Consider the following 14744-nt stretch of genomic DNA (forward strand, 5'->3'; position numbering starts at 1 on the left):
ATGTGGGAGACAGCCAGGGCAAGGTCATCAGAGTGGGTCTGGGGGCTCACTCAGGCGGGGAGGAGGGCTGGCAGCAGGATACCCACCCTCAGTGCATCCCCACACCTTGGGAAGGATGAAAGGTTGACAAGGAAGTCTCACAGATATGGATGCTCGGCAGAAAGATTTTTAAATGTGGAGTCTGGTGAAGGAATAGAGATGGAAGCAAGTTTTGATATAAAAGAAAAGAATTGCTTAGCCAGTCTTACTGGATAACCAAGGAGGCAAAGGGTGTGTTAGTTAGAAGGGATTTTTATGGCTTAGAGCAATGGATAAACCCACCCCAAACAAGAAGATGTTTTTGCCAAGCAGAAAGATGGCACAGGCAAAAAAGGCAGCAAAGTTGCAAGTAGAAAAAAGGTCTCAGAATTTTCCATTGAAAGAAAACTGAAAAACAACTTCTAGCTTAAACTGTAATGTACTGACTGTTAGGGATTGGAGAACAGTAACATGAATATGGTAATTACAGCAGTTATGATGGGCTATAGATAACAGTTCAGGTATAGATTGGTTCTACCGTATTAAGATGCTCAGCAAAGAAAAGTCTATAATGCATTGTAACCAAAACCAAAGGTCTCCAGGCCTGCCTGCAGCTGGAGCTGACAGCTGTGGGCACAGCTCTGTCACCCACCACCCGGGGCTGCTGTGACCTCTTGGATACAATAAACTGCATTTTGGATACAACAAACTGCATTTTGGAGAGCCCCTGGAGCCCCACATCTCTCATTTCAGCTCTTACACCCAGCAGCAGCTCAGGGCTGGAGGCTCCCTGTCACCTTCTCCTTGCTGTGACACAAGGGGCTGAGGCTGTCCTGCCCCCAGGTGGGGACACCCATGCCAGGCTGGGGGCTCTGCAGCACGAGCCGGCCGTTCTGGGGACAGCAGGTGACTTTGGCTGTGTGCTGTGGGACACCTGAGGAGCGGCTGGGTGCTGTGGCAGGGCCCCAGTGGCTGGGATAGCACATTCCACAGGCTGCTCAGCCAGGAGCCAGGGAATCAGGGGGCACTGGGACAGCCCTGGGTGCTGTCGGGACTTCAGGAGAAGCTGTCACTGAGCACGGTCACCCTCCAGGGATGCTCTGGGCCCTTGACATCAGAGCAAACTGGTGATGCCCAGCCTCAGTGGGGTTGTTCACAGAATTCACAGAATCACTGGGTTGGAAGAGACCTTCAAGACCATCGAGTCCAAGCCAGCCCCAGCACCTCAACTGAACCCTGGCACCCAGTGCCACATCCAGGCTGTGTTAAACACACCCAGGGATGGGGACTGCACCACCTCCTCAGACAGGCCGTTCCAGAACTTTATCATTCTCTCTGTGAAAAGCTTTTTCCTAATATCCAACCTACATTTCCCTTGGCATGGCTTGAGACTGTGTCCTCTGGTTCTGTCAGTTTTAAGTTCATGTCTTTTACTGTTCTGTCACCAAACAGGAAGGGCACAGCTGCGGTCCCTGTCTGTTGGCTGAGGGGCAGATTGGTAATTATTGCTGTTAATCGTGTTTTAGTCCCCAGTGGAGGGGCAGATTGGTAATTATTGCTGTTAATCATGTTTTAGTCCTGAGTGGAGGGGCAGATTGGTAATTATTGCTGTTAATCATGTTTTAGTCCCAAGTGGAGGGGAGGTGATCGACATCTAAAGGAAGGGACCACTTGGTTTGGTTGTTGGGCTCTCATTCCTGCATCTGAGGCGGTTGATAAATAACAATTACTGGTCCCCTGGCATTTTGAGGCAGAGGAAGGCTCTCTGTGCTGCCAGTAAGAGGTTAACCCAGCTAGCAGAAGGGCAAGGAGCTGCAGGAGCCCTCGGGTGGCTCCGGCCGTGCTGCTGCCCGTGTCTGACAGCAGCGTGTCTTTGGCAGGTACCACATCAGCCTCTCCTCCGAGCTGGACTGGAGGCACGACAAGCAGCACGACATGGACGAGGTGCAGCGGGACCCGCGGGCGGGCTCGGAGCCCGCGGCGGAGGAGGCGCAGGTGGACCCGCGGAAGTACTCGCAGAGCAGCTCGGAGCGCTTCCTGGAGCTCTCCCACTCCTCCATGGACCGCGTGTTCGATGCCGACTGCGGGAAGTCGTGCGATTACAAGGTGGGATCGCCCTCCTACCTGGACAAGCTGCTGTGGAGGGACAGCAAGCCCCACCACTACTCAGAGCCCAAGCTCATCCTGGATTTATCCCACTGGAAAAGGGCCACCATAGCGCCCGCGGCTGAGCTGTCGCTGGAAGAGGAGCCCTCCAACCTGTTCCTGGAGATTGCGCAGTGGGTGAAGAGCACGCAGGTGGGGCTGGAGTGCCCCGGCTCCCTGCCCGAGCTGCAGGAGCGGAGCCTGCCCTCCTCTCCTCACCGCCTGCACAAGGAGCCCGCCGCCGTCAGCGGCGACGCCAACCCCGACTTCGACCTGGACGTCTTCATCTCCAGGGCGCTGAAGCTTTGCACAAAGCCCGAGGACCTGCCCGACAACAAGCTCAACGAGATCAACGGGGCGTGCATCTCGGAGCACCCCGGGGACATGGTGCAGGCAGAGGTGTTCCAGAAGGAGCGGTGGTGACGGCCCCAGCCCCGCCGCGTCCCCTGCCCGCGCCGTACCGAACGCCTTTGCCAGGAAAGGCAAGCACAAACCACACGCCCCCCTGGATGCCTTAGAAGTGCTTCTAAGGGGATCGAGAGGTGCGAGTGAAATACTGAGTTCCTTACACTGCCTTAACAATCTTGCCTTGCCATCTCTGGGACCTGTTTGAAACTTAAATGTACGAGGGGGAGAACGACGGTACATGGTAGGTTTGCAAACAGTAGTGAAATAGACTTCTTTTCCTCTCTTTTTCTATGGTAACTTGAAAGGACAAGGACAGAAATTAACATTTTCAGTGTGGTCACATACCCTCCTGTTTGGACGGGTTCCCAAAATGCCAAACTTTGAGTCTCTCTGAGGGCGCCTGTGTGAGCACAGGTATGGAATAAAGTGATGCCAGCCATCAGTCAGCACTGAATGGAACTACAGGTAGAGTTTGGCCATCAGACGAAAAACAAAAAACTCTCTGAGAGTGTTAATGGACAAGAAATTTGACCTACAAAGTATGGGCCATTGGGGATTTGTTTTATTTTTTTCTGAGGAGAAGACAAAATTTTTGCTAAGTGCATTTTGCTGGTTTGTGGTTTCTCACGCCAAAATCTCCCCTGTGGCTGCACGGGGCGCAGCAGGGGATGCACGGGGATCTGAGCTTTCCGAGCACTCGGGAGGGCCCCGGGACGCGCCCCGGCGGGTCCTGCCTCGGAGAGCTGCCACGAGAGCAGCAGAATCCCAGCAGGGAGGGCTGGGAGCGGCGCGTCCCACGGGTGACGCCGCCCGGCACCGCCAGCCGCGCCGACCAGCAAGGGCTCCCAGCCACTCTGCTGTGAGCGAGGAACCACAGCACCACTGGCTGTCCTCCCGACAAAGATCTCGTGAAGAGAACAGCAGCTCCTGTGGCTCGCGATTGGTGACCGGCCGCTTGGCTCCCAGCTTCTGTGGGAGAGGCTGGTGCCAGCAGGCAACTGTGTGTACATAGGTGAAGACACAGCTGATCTACTGTACCTTCTGTTTTCATCCACACTTCTGAGCACCTTAATGATTAATCAGCTAACAAGAGTTTGTATATGGAAGAAATGTTCTATACTTATATTTAACCCAACTCGGCAGCTTTTTAAATGGAGATGTGTAAATAGTGCCACACGAGACAGCCTCTGCTTTCCTCAGCGTCCTGCTGCTCTGCTGCCCGGCACAGCGGCGCTGCTCCATCTGTACAACAGAAACTGCTGTATTTAGTACTGCCAGGCCCATATTTAACTACTCCCATATTCATTATTTCCACCCTTTTAACAAGCAACCCGCTAAATGCTCTGAGCTGTGAAGAAGCTGGTGTGAGGCTCAGATAACTAACAACAGTGTTTCCTGTATTAGCCCTGGGGTCTGTCCTTGCTGGGACCAGGAGCAGGTTTAGCTGCAGCAGGCCTTGACAAGCCCAAAATCGTGTTCCTACTGTGAAGATCTCACACTGGGGTGATGGAAACGCCACTGCTGCAGCCAGTCAGCAGCACTGGTGTGAAGGCAGCCAGCTGCCAGGATGGGATGGGCTGCCAGCCCGGGTGCAGGGGTGGGGAAGGCATTTGGAAGGCGAGGCTGATGGAGAAGGGCTCAGAAAGGCAAAGCCATTTGTTTCTGGTCTTTGCTTTGGGTGTTTGGACATCCCCCAGAGTGGTTTAGAAAGGGGAAGGAGGACAGAGACAGAGGTTTGGTTTCTGGTGTGTTGCAGATGATTGATATACCTCAACTAAAGATCAGCACTTTCACTGCTGGTGGGAGGACATTCCAACGCCAGGAGCAGCTGCCCCCAAGCTGGAGCAGATCCAACCAGCCTGGCAGTCACAGCTGGGTGAGCACAGCTGGGTGACCACAGTCCCACTGACCACAGTCCCACTGACCACAGTCCTGCTCCCTACAGTTCCACTGTTCACTGTCCCACTGTCCACGGTCCTGCTCCCCACAGTCCCACTCCCCGTGTCCCACTGCCCTCGGTGCAGCCGGGCCCTGTGGCACCGCACTGGCAGCAGCCAGCAGAGTTTGGAGCTGGCCTGCCGGGCTTGGAGCAGGCAGAGGGGCTCAGCTGTGTCCCGGGGCTCTGGCTGGAGCCCATCCCAGTGGGAGAGGCACGGAGCTGCGGCCAGCTGGGGTCAGCACCTGAGGGAGGATAGCTGTGTCCCGGGGCTCTGGACGGAGAGGCACGGAGCTGCAGCCAGCTGGGGTCAGCACCTGAGGGAGGATAGCTGTGTCCCGGGGCTCTGGACGGAGAGGCACGGAGCTGCAGCCAGCTGGGGTCAGCACCTGAGGGAGGATAGCTGTGTCCCGGGGCTCTGGACGGAGAGGCACGGAGCTGCGGCCAGCTGGGGTCAGCACCTGAGGGAGGATAGCTGTGTCCCGGGGCTCTGGACGGAGAGGCACGGAGCTGCAGCCAGCTGGGGTCAGCACCTGAGGGAGGATAGCTGTGTCCCGGGGCTCTGGACGGAGAGGCACGGAGCTGCAGCCAGCTGGGGTCAGCCCCCAGGGCCAGCAGAGCCAGGGCCGCAGGAGGAGAGCAGCTCGGTGACCCTGGAAGCTCCTCTGGAGGTGGAGCAGCCCGTGCTGCCGTGGGGCCTCTGAGCACGAGGACTCGGCCCGCACAAACCGCGCTCTCCCGGCCGGGCAGCGGCGGCCACGGCCCCTGGAACCAGAAGCCATTTCCCACGGGCTGTCTCTTCTCCTCCAGAGGCCTGCAGGACTATTTATTGTGCACATGAAAGAAACAGTTTTGCTTTCGAGTATTGTCTTGTGAGCCCACAATTAGGGTGTAAAACGGACTCGGTAGCAAGCAAACAGAGCGTGTTGCTGCCACTCTGGATTTTCCATCTCGCTTTGTGAGCTCTTATTTAATGTTGTTCTAAAACCTCAGCATCACATGCTGGGAAAAGGGGATAAGAGGGATGGCTTTAATTTGTTACCTGAGTGTGCTTAGCTGATCACAAGCCAGATCTGTCTCTCATTTGCAGAAATAAAATGTAAGGCCTGAGCCTTCCTTGCGTGGCTGTGTGTAATTATTTTATAAATTATTATTATGTTTATTCTGAAATGTTTACTCCAGTACTGAAGCAAAAATCCACAGAATTCTGCAAATCATAGGATTCACTCAGGTTGGAAAAGTGAGTGACCATGCTTAAGAGTGACCACAAAGACCTGCACCACAGGAATATTTGCATTCTTGGTGTTGGGATGCTTCTAACCCAGCTTTGCTTTGGCAGGTTCAGGCTGTCTGAGCACTCAGGGTCGCAGGGAGGGACTTTAGGATTGGTCACCATCTGTGTCTCATGCAATTTAAAGAATCATTTCTTGATGGGTACAAGATCACCCACTGGGTATTTCAGTAAATTTGCAGAGGGCATTCATTGAAAGAAACACAGAGCACTGCTGTTACTGGTGACACTGCGGTGGCCCCCAAGCCCACGTGGCCCTGGGATGGGTGACACCCTGGGCTCAGAGATGTGGGCCCCAGCTGTTCTGGGTTTAAATTAAAGAGCAACAGGGGGAGCAGAAAATGCCTCCCTGAAACTGCAGGAGCTGCTCCTGGTGGCCTCTCACCAGGATCTGCTCCTCCGCCCACTGGCCATGGGCTGCAGCCTGGGAACCCGTCAGGAATGTGATTTTAAAACCCCCTTAAACGTCAGAGGGATGCCTCCAATGGTTCTCTGCTGCCCCAGTGGTTGTTCTTCCTCAGTCACAAATCTGTGACTATTTTTGCTGCAGTTTATTTTTAATCGTGCTGGGACTCAGCAGGTGTTACACCGTCACAGAGCTGCACTAACCAGGCCTTCAGAGCTCCACCACGGCAGTGACAGAAACACCCGCTTCAGCTGCCTTTTAAAGGGGCTTTGGGGACACCCTGGGAGCTCTGTCCTGTGCAAGTCCCTCCCAGATCCCAGAGCAAAGGCACAACATGGTGTCAGTGCATTTTACAAGTGGGCTTTTTGGAGACTGGACTGCAAATGATCAATTCTGTCCCTCGGAGCAATTTCATGCCATCATCTACAGTTTTTGAGAGCTTGCAGTGAGAACCCTGTACAGTGTGGCATGCAGACATTTCAGCTCTGAAATGTTCTTTCTTTTTCAGCTGGTTCTAAGAGGAATTGAAGAGAACAAACACACCATATGGTGTTTGCTTGTGAACTGCTGCCTTTGACATTTTGAAAGGCAGAGTCTGATCCTGTACAATATCCGGGTGAATGGAGTCCTCTCAAAGAGCATCTTCACTTTCTGAAGCTGTGCTCACCCCGGTATTTTAAGCTGCCATCTAGGCACTGGGGAAGCTGGTTTATACAATCATATTGCTAAATTCAGAGTAGGTTTTTATTTGTTAAAATAAAAATATTCTGCCTTAACAAACACAACCTTTTCACACCGTCTTGGCTGCCTGGTCTTGGGTTGTGGCAGAATAAGGTGTAACAAAAGGGTCTCTGAATGGTTGCTTTCATTAATGTTGCAGTGAAAATTAGGTGTTTTAGGACGTTTATATGAATTTTTATGAAGCTTTGGAGAGAATATACCCAAGGCCATCTTTGATAGCCATCTTTGAGAATATACCCAAGGCCATCTGCGCTATCAAAGATGGCCTTGGGTATACCCTCTGCAAAGCTTCATAAAAATTCCTGTTGACATACGCAGGAATTAACTCTGAAAAACAGAGTTAATTCCTGCATATGTCAATGCTACATGAAGCGTTTGTGTCCACCAGAGATTTCCAACCCCTGGGACATTCCTGCTCGTCCATCAGGCGTTTCAGGAGGGAAGAGGGGGCCAGAGGAGCAGCCTGAACCTGGCCAGGCTGTGGCAAGGGCAGCTTCAGCACATAAACACACGGGCTTACTGTGCATATAAACACATGTTCTTCCTGTGCACATAAACACACGTGTTTCATGTGCATATAAACACACGTGTTTCCAGTGCACATACACACACGCGTTCCTTGTGCACATAAACACACGTGTTCCGTGTGCACATACACAAATGTGCTTTGTGTGCACATAAACACACGTGTTTCCTCTGCACATAAACACACGTGTTCCGTGTGCACATAAACACACGTGTTCCATGTGCACATAAACACATGTGCTTCCAGTGCCTATAAACACACGTGCTTTGTGTGCACATAAACACACGTGTTTCCAGTGCACATAAACACACGTGTTCCATGTGCCTTTAAACACGTGTTCCGTGTGCACATACATATATGTGCTTCGTGCGCACGTAAACACACATGCTTCGTGTGCATATAAACAGATGTGTTTCCAGTGCCTATAAACACACGTGTTCTGTGTGCACCTAAACACACATGTTTCCAGTGCACATAAACACACGTGTTTCCAGTGCACATAAACACACGTGTTTGTTTCCACCCTCACAGCTCCACCTTGCCTTCTCACGGCAAAGGTCAGCCTCACCTCCTCACCCTCCTTCCCCCAAGGAGGTGGGAATTCATCCCTCGGGAGAGCTTAACTTCTCCGTGCTGGTGCAGGGGTAAAACTGGCAGAGGTCAGCAGACTGCAGGTGAAACGCACAGAGCACCCCAGCTCTCCTCACACGTGACATCAGCTTTTCCAGCCTGCTGGAGGTGGTTGATGCTGGAGTTACTGCACCCCTGAGCAAGCAGCCCCCGTTTTTACAGGGCTGGGTGCACGGATGTGCGTGGATGTGCAGCACAGTGTCCTACCAAGGAGCACTCCCCAGTGCCCGGGGCAGTCCCTGCCGGGCACAGCACAGCCTCACCTGAGGGCACCCCCTCAGGCCCCAGAGTCAGCCCTTGGGCACAGCTGGGCTGGGCAGGGCTGGGCAAGGCAGGAGGGATGCTTGTGCTGCTGCTGTCTGTCCGCTGTAGGCACCTCAGGGAGTCCATAAACCAGAGAGAACCCTGCTGGGAGCAGTTAAACACCAATTGGAGGGGCCTCCATATTTTCCTTGTGTGTGCCATGGAAGTGTCCTCTGTGAAAGGAAGGAAGAAGAAAATCCTCTCTCCAGAGAAGATGGTATGATGTTTATTCATTACAGGCTCAGAAGTCTGTCACTGCAGCAAAACAAGGCCCCACACTGGGGTGCTCCTGCCACAGACTCAGCCTGCTCTGTGTCCCACAGCCCAGACAGCTCACTGCCTTCCTTCAAAAGGATGCAGAGGAATCAGCTTTTCTGCCCAAAATTATTAGCAGATCAGGGGCTCTCGCTGCCTCTGCATGGCCCGTGCCATTTCTGAGCCATGTCCATCTCACCCCAGAGCGGTGCCCCAGCACCCCCTGAGTGCCCCGGAGCCTGGGGGAGCTGCCCCATGGCCCTGGCAGCAGCAGGGGCCTGCTGGGGACACGGATGTGGCAGTGGTGTCTGCGTGGCAGTCCCTGTGTCACCTCTTCCTCCTCAGACAGGCTGTGTCGTCCCTCAGCCTCTGATGGATAAACTAACGGGGAACCAAAGGCCACGGCGGCAGAAATGCCAGCCTGTGAGCTGCTGAGCAGCACGCTGAAATATTTAACCAGGGAGGCATCGGCAGAGGAGCTGAACAGCAGGAGCCCTGGTGTCCTCTTTGGCTGTGACCCTGTGTCTCCAGAGGCACCGAGTGACATTTCACACTGGCTGTGACCCTGTGTCTCCAGAGGCACCGAGTGACATCTCACACTGGCTGTGACCCTGTGTCTCCAGAGGCACCGAGTGACATCTCACAGTGGCTGTGACCCTGTGTCTCCAGAGGCACCGAGTGACATTTCACACTGGCTGTGACCCTGTGTCTCCAGAGGCACCGAGTGACATCTCACACTGGCTGTGACCCTGTGTCTGCAGAGGCACCGAGTGACATCTCACACTGGCTGTGACCCTGTGTCTCCAGAGGCACCGAGTGACATCTCACACTGGCTGTGACCCTGTGTCTGCAGAGGCACCGAGTGACATCTCACACTGGCTGTGATCCTGTGTCTCCAGAGGCACCGAGTGACATCTCACAGTGGCTGTGACCCTGTGTCTCCAGAGGCACCGAGTGACATCTCACAGTGGCTGTGACCCTGTGTCTCCAGAGGCACCGAGTGACATCTCACACCGACTGAGCCAGACGTGGGCAGACCTGTTTGTCCCCTCTGCACCGGGCAAGGGGCTGCTCCCGCAGCAGTCGCTCCAAACTGCATCCCTGGAGCACAGGAGCTGTCAGTAGAGGCCAAGCTGCTCCCTCCTCTCGTCTGCCACTTTGAGCCGCTCCCCCAGGAGCGACAGGGTCTCTCTGTGCTGCTGGATTTCCACAGGAGCATCGCTGTGCTCACACCCAGCCTCTGTCAGCCAGCCCCGGGGCTCCCAGCCTGCGATTTGCAGCCAGGCAGAGCTGCCCTGGGACTTGCTCCGCAGCCTGCTCCTCCCTGAGGTCTGCGGAGCTCTGTGTGCGTGTCCTCCATCTCACTTGCAAAATAGCAGGGAGGGGGTGAAAAAAAAATGCTTTGAGGCCGACTGATTAAAAGAGTGAGGCGTGATCTGGTTTTCTTTTCCAACGGTGAAGCTTTTATAGACCATGGAATGGTTTGGGTGGGAGGGCGCCTGGCTCAGGGGACTGAAGTCAGAACAAGTGGCACCTGCAGGGCACCCACCACCTACAGCAGCTGCTCCAGGAAGGGCAGGCACGGAGCCCACTCCTTCCAGCTGCTCGGCTCACCAGCGCTGGGCACACCGAGCTCCCTGCTCACCACCCCCACGGAACAGCCTGGGTCTGCTCTCTGAGGACAGGGAAAAGAGCGGGGGAAGGGAGAAACCCTCCGGGGGAAGCCGTGGCAGAGCAGAGTGCTGAACCCTGGAGCGCCAGCTGGAGCCTCTCTCCAGCTGCAGTGTCCGGGTGCAGAACTGCGGCCAGACAAAACTCTCCTTTTGGGCGATGCCCTCGGGCCAGGACTGGCACTCCGCAAGGCAGCTCTTCCCCAGCTGCTGGAAGGTGGGAATAGCTGTGTTTCTTGCCTAAAACAGGTTGATTTTTGTTTGATTTTGTTTGAGTTTAATTTCAGAGTCGGACAGCTCTTGAGGCCACGAGCCGTCTTAGGCAAGGACAGGCTGCCCTCTGCAGGGAAATTCATCAAACTTGGGTTCTGGCTTTCCCCATCCGCTGCCTGGGTTATCCCCACAGATCGACCCTGTGCCACCCCAGGGCCAGAGCCCTGCTCTCGCCTCACATCCTCCAGCAGATCTCCATTTCCAGTGCCCGTGACGCACAGAAAATTTCCAGGGAGGTGCAGGGCTGGTCCATGGTTTCACACCAAGCTTTTCCCCCTGCTGGGAAAAATAATGGGATCACAGCTGCTGGGATAGGTGTGAGCTGCGAGGAGCAGGCGTAGGCCTGGGTTTGCAGGGCTCCCCGCTCCCGCAGGAAAGCCAGGAGGCGTTAGGTCCTGCTGAATTGTGTCTGGCAGGTTTCATCCAGCCAAGCGTTTCAGCACGCCATCCCCAGAAAGGTGGGCAAGGTCATTTGAGCCAGCTCTGTGGCCTGCCTGCGAGAGGCTGTGCACTGCGCCTGCTTGGGCTGGCATTGTGGCAGCAGGTGCTAGAACAGAAAAGGAAATTTTGCTGTTTCTGGAGACCCAGCCCACACTGGCCAGGCCTGCTGGGTTGTGTCAGTGAGGCTGAAACACACAAGTTCCCATCCTCAGCTTAGACAGCTCGTTCAGAGTCCCCTCTGACAAGGGTGGCAGAAGGGATGTGTCGCTGTCGTATTTTCTGAAAAATCCCTTTGCCAGGATTTCTTCTCCTGGGAAGCTGAGAAGCCTCAGAAAATAGTGAAAACAATAATTATCCGATTGCTTTGGGATGTGGTCTGGAGATCATTTACCAACAGGTGCCTCTTTTATTTGTTCCATGTGAATTGTTTAACTTAATGGCCATTCACCATCAGCTGTGATAGACAGACTCTGAGGAGCCCATTTGTATTTTTTCTATATCTTACTTACAGCACTGCATCCTGAACTCCTTGTTCACCTCTGTAACCACTTTTATTTTTTCTATATCTTACCTACAGCACTGCATTCTAAACTCCTTGTTCACCTCTGTAACCACTTTTATTTTTTCTATATCTTACTTACAGCACTGCATTCTAAACTCCTTGTTCACCTCTGTAACCACTTCTATTTTTTCTATATCTTAAACTCTAAAACTCTAAACTTTCCTCCACTTAGATCTACGTGTCTCTGCCTTAAACCATAAATCCACATTCTCGCTTCCTGCACCTCGGTTTGGGAGCCTTTCCGAGTCCCAGATCAAATCCTGTGTTTGATTCTGGGCTTTGGAGAGCTCCTGCGTTTGGGTTCCAGCAGGGCCTGGCCGCACCGGGGCTCAGGGGTGGCCGTGCTGGGGCTGGGGGTGGTGGCAGCCCCAGCAGGCTCTGCTGGCAGCGTCCCACGGGGAGCCCAGCACTGTTCAGTCCCAGCAGAGATGCCAGGAGTGCCCAAACCCACCCAGGGACAGCAGGGGTGACCGACCCTGCCAGGCACACAGCCTCAGCCGAGGGCTGCAAAGGAGAGGGAACAGCAAATCTGCCTGGGACACGCTTTGGGGACTGTGAGATGCACAGCTGTGTTTGGTGTCAGGTACAAACAGGCGACGTGTGTACATGTGAATGCGAAATGTGTGGACCCCGACAATGGGAGAGCTGTGAATTCTAATAATAACTGAGGAGAATACAGCATGGAAAAAGGCCTTTGAACCTATCTGTTGTTTGCAATTAACCCTGGTTGATTTAAGAGCATTGGAATTAATGTGTTAAAGGTGTTGCTTTGTGCTTGCATTTAATCCATAAAAAAGCTCTGCAATAAGAACCTTTTGAAGGATAATTTTAGAATATTACTTGTATCCTTGAAACTGTAGCTTTGGAATATGTATACAAGAAATATGCTTATCTCACGCCTTAGTGAAGCAGAGAAAAACAGCTTGAGAAAGGAAGATGAACATCACCTCAAGGGTTTAGGGTTTCGACCAAAGGGAAGCTGGACATCACTGTTATGAGATTTAGAGTCTCTGCAATTAAAAGGTGGACACACATCTGGGGAGCTGGACCCCACCAGATGGGATTCCTCTTTCTTCTTTGGAAACTGGACCGTCACCATCTGGGGATACTCCTTTGAGATACATCCTGAGAAATTAAAATCACAACAGTGTATAGGATTGTGATGTAATAATTTGGAATAAAAATTGCTGATGAGTAAAAGATTGGAAATAGAAACTGCGGAAAAAAGGTGATGAATACCCCTATAAATACCTGTAACCCTCAATTATCGGTGTGCAGTTGGAGGGAAAACTTCCCCTACTGCACCCAGTGCTGTATTGCTCATACTTTACCATAATAAATAATAAATTTATTGCTGCTTGAATATTGGCCTAGTCAAGGTTCTTATTCACAACAGGAACACGAAGGGGTCAGGAGCAGGCACGGGAGGGTAAGTTGTTCCTAATATTCACTGTCTGGTGGCTTGCTTCCTGCCTTAGACCTCAGAGCAGGGCCATGGGTCCTCCTGCAGCTCTGTCCTGCCCCTTCAATCCTCACACACCTTCAGGTGTTGGTTCCCTTCAGCCTCAGCCCACCCGATCCTTGCAGCGAGGAAAACAAGCTTCAACCAGGAGGGCAAAAAGAAACAAAACAAGTCAGCTAAGTAGGGCTGCATTTCTAAGAGGCTCAAGTTCCCTTGCTCTCAGGAAAGAGAAAAATCCTGTTTGTGAAGTTGTCGGGAATTGGAGACTTCCTTTCACAACATCGTTGATGAACTCTTGATTGAGTTAGGTTCTCTGTAATTTAAACTACAGAAGGGCTTCTGAATAAGTGCTAAAGCTCACCTCATAACAGAGCTTTTGTAACTCTCATATCTCCCTACCCAGATGCCTCATAACTGAGACATCTAACACTGTCCCAAACCCAGATCTGTCCCAAATCTGTGCTTTCTGTGACGTGACAAAATGTACAACTGATGTAAGGGATTTCTGTCTCTTACTCTTTGTGTGAGATAGAAAAACTCACCGTGATATACCCTCGATCAGGTGTTTTCCTAAAGCCTAAATGTTTCAGTGTTCTAACATCAGCCCTTTCCCACGGGGGAAGCTGGAGTTTAAGGTTCAGCCAGCAGCACATGTCCCGTGGGAGCACGTGTAGGATGAAACCCAGAGGGGTTCGAGCAGGACGCAGAGGGGACGCTGTGGGCCAGCAGCTGTGACACTGCTTCAGCAGCCCAGCGGGGGAATGATGACTCACAGAGAAAAGCCATTTCTCGCTACTGCCAGGGTGGCACTCTGCCTATCAGCTCTCTCCTCACTTTGTAGGAAATTAAGCCGTTTTGCAGCGGTTGGGATGCCATCCTTCGCTAGACACAGAAAAGTCAGGCCTGACTCTATGACACCGTGCTAACAAGTACAGAAAACGCGTTTTATAGCGTCTGCAGCCAGTGCAATTTGACACCTGTGAAGGTTAATGGATCTTTTCTGGCCGGTTTCTCTGTTATTTTCGTCAATTGCTGCGGCATGGAGACAAAAGCAGAGTGTCCTCAGCAGAGACTGAGTGCCTGGGAGCCCAGGCTCAGAGTGAGGTGTCCGTCAGACAAGGGCAGAAACAGCTCCTCGAGTTTGCATAGGCGGACGGGACCGATTCTTTCACACCCCAGCTCATTCTGGCTCTGAGCAGTCTCTGCAAGTCCACCCTCATCCTGCAGCGAGATCCACAGCCTGTGAGGTAAGAGAGACCAAAAAGCGCTGATTTCAAGATTGTAAACCCGAGCGCAGTGTCAGCAGAGCCTGCGGTGGGGTTAGACTCCCTCCTGAGGTGTCTGAGGTCAGCGAGGCTTGCGGACTCGCAAAGCCGCGGTGAAATTCGCTGTTTGGGTGCTTTTCAAGCCCGCTGCGGTCGGGCAGAGGCCGCCGGCCGCGGCTCGGCGTGCCCGGAGCGATCAGACGAGGGCGGTGCCGGCCCACTGCTCCGCTCGGCTCCGCGCTCCGCTCCGTCTCCGGGACGGGACGGGACGGGACGGGAGGGACCCCGCTCCGGGCCCCCGTCAGCCGAGACGGGCGCACGGAGCCCGGGGACACGGCTGGAGGCGCTGCTGCTGTGGGGAGGAGCAGCAGGAGGCTCCCGGGGATGAGGGCGGTGCAGGGAGCGGTCCCCG

At 53.5% G+C, this 14744-nt stretch overlaps 2 protein-coding genes across 2 annotated transcripts in view; one reads left to right on the top strand and one right to left on the bottom strand.

Annotated features, from left to right (window-relative positions):
* Nucleotides 1-2672, top strand: part of MAPK4 (mitogen-activated protein kinase 4) — a 56292-nt gene extending 53620 nt beyond the window's left edge. The window contains exon 6 of the mRNA XM_058043429.1: nucleotides 1899-2672. Coding sequence (XP_057899412.1) covers nucleotides 1899-2586 — 688 coding nt within the window. The 3' untranslated portion in view covers nucleotides 2587-2672. The remainder of the gene's footprint in view (nucleotides 1-1898) is intronic.
* The window catches only part of LOC131095541 (methyl-CpG-binding domain protein 2-like), a 205244-nt gene that overhangs the window by 67074 nt on the left and 123426 nt on the right, over nucleotides 1-14744 (bottom strand). The gene's annotated exons all lie outside the window — the stretch shown is intronic.

Source organism: Melospiza georgiana, chromosome Z (assembly GCF_028018845.1).
Source record: "Melospiza georgiana isolate bMelGeo1 chromosome Z, bMelGeo1.pri, whole genome shotgun sequence".
Classification (NCBI taxonomy): Eukaryota; Metazoa; Chordata; class Aves; order Passeriformes; family Passerellidae; genus Melospiza; species Melospiza georgiana.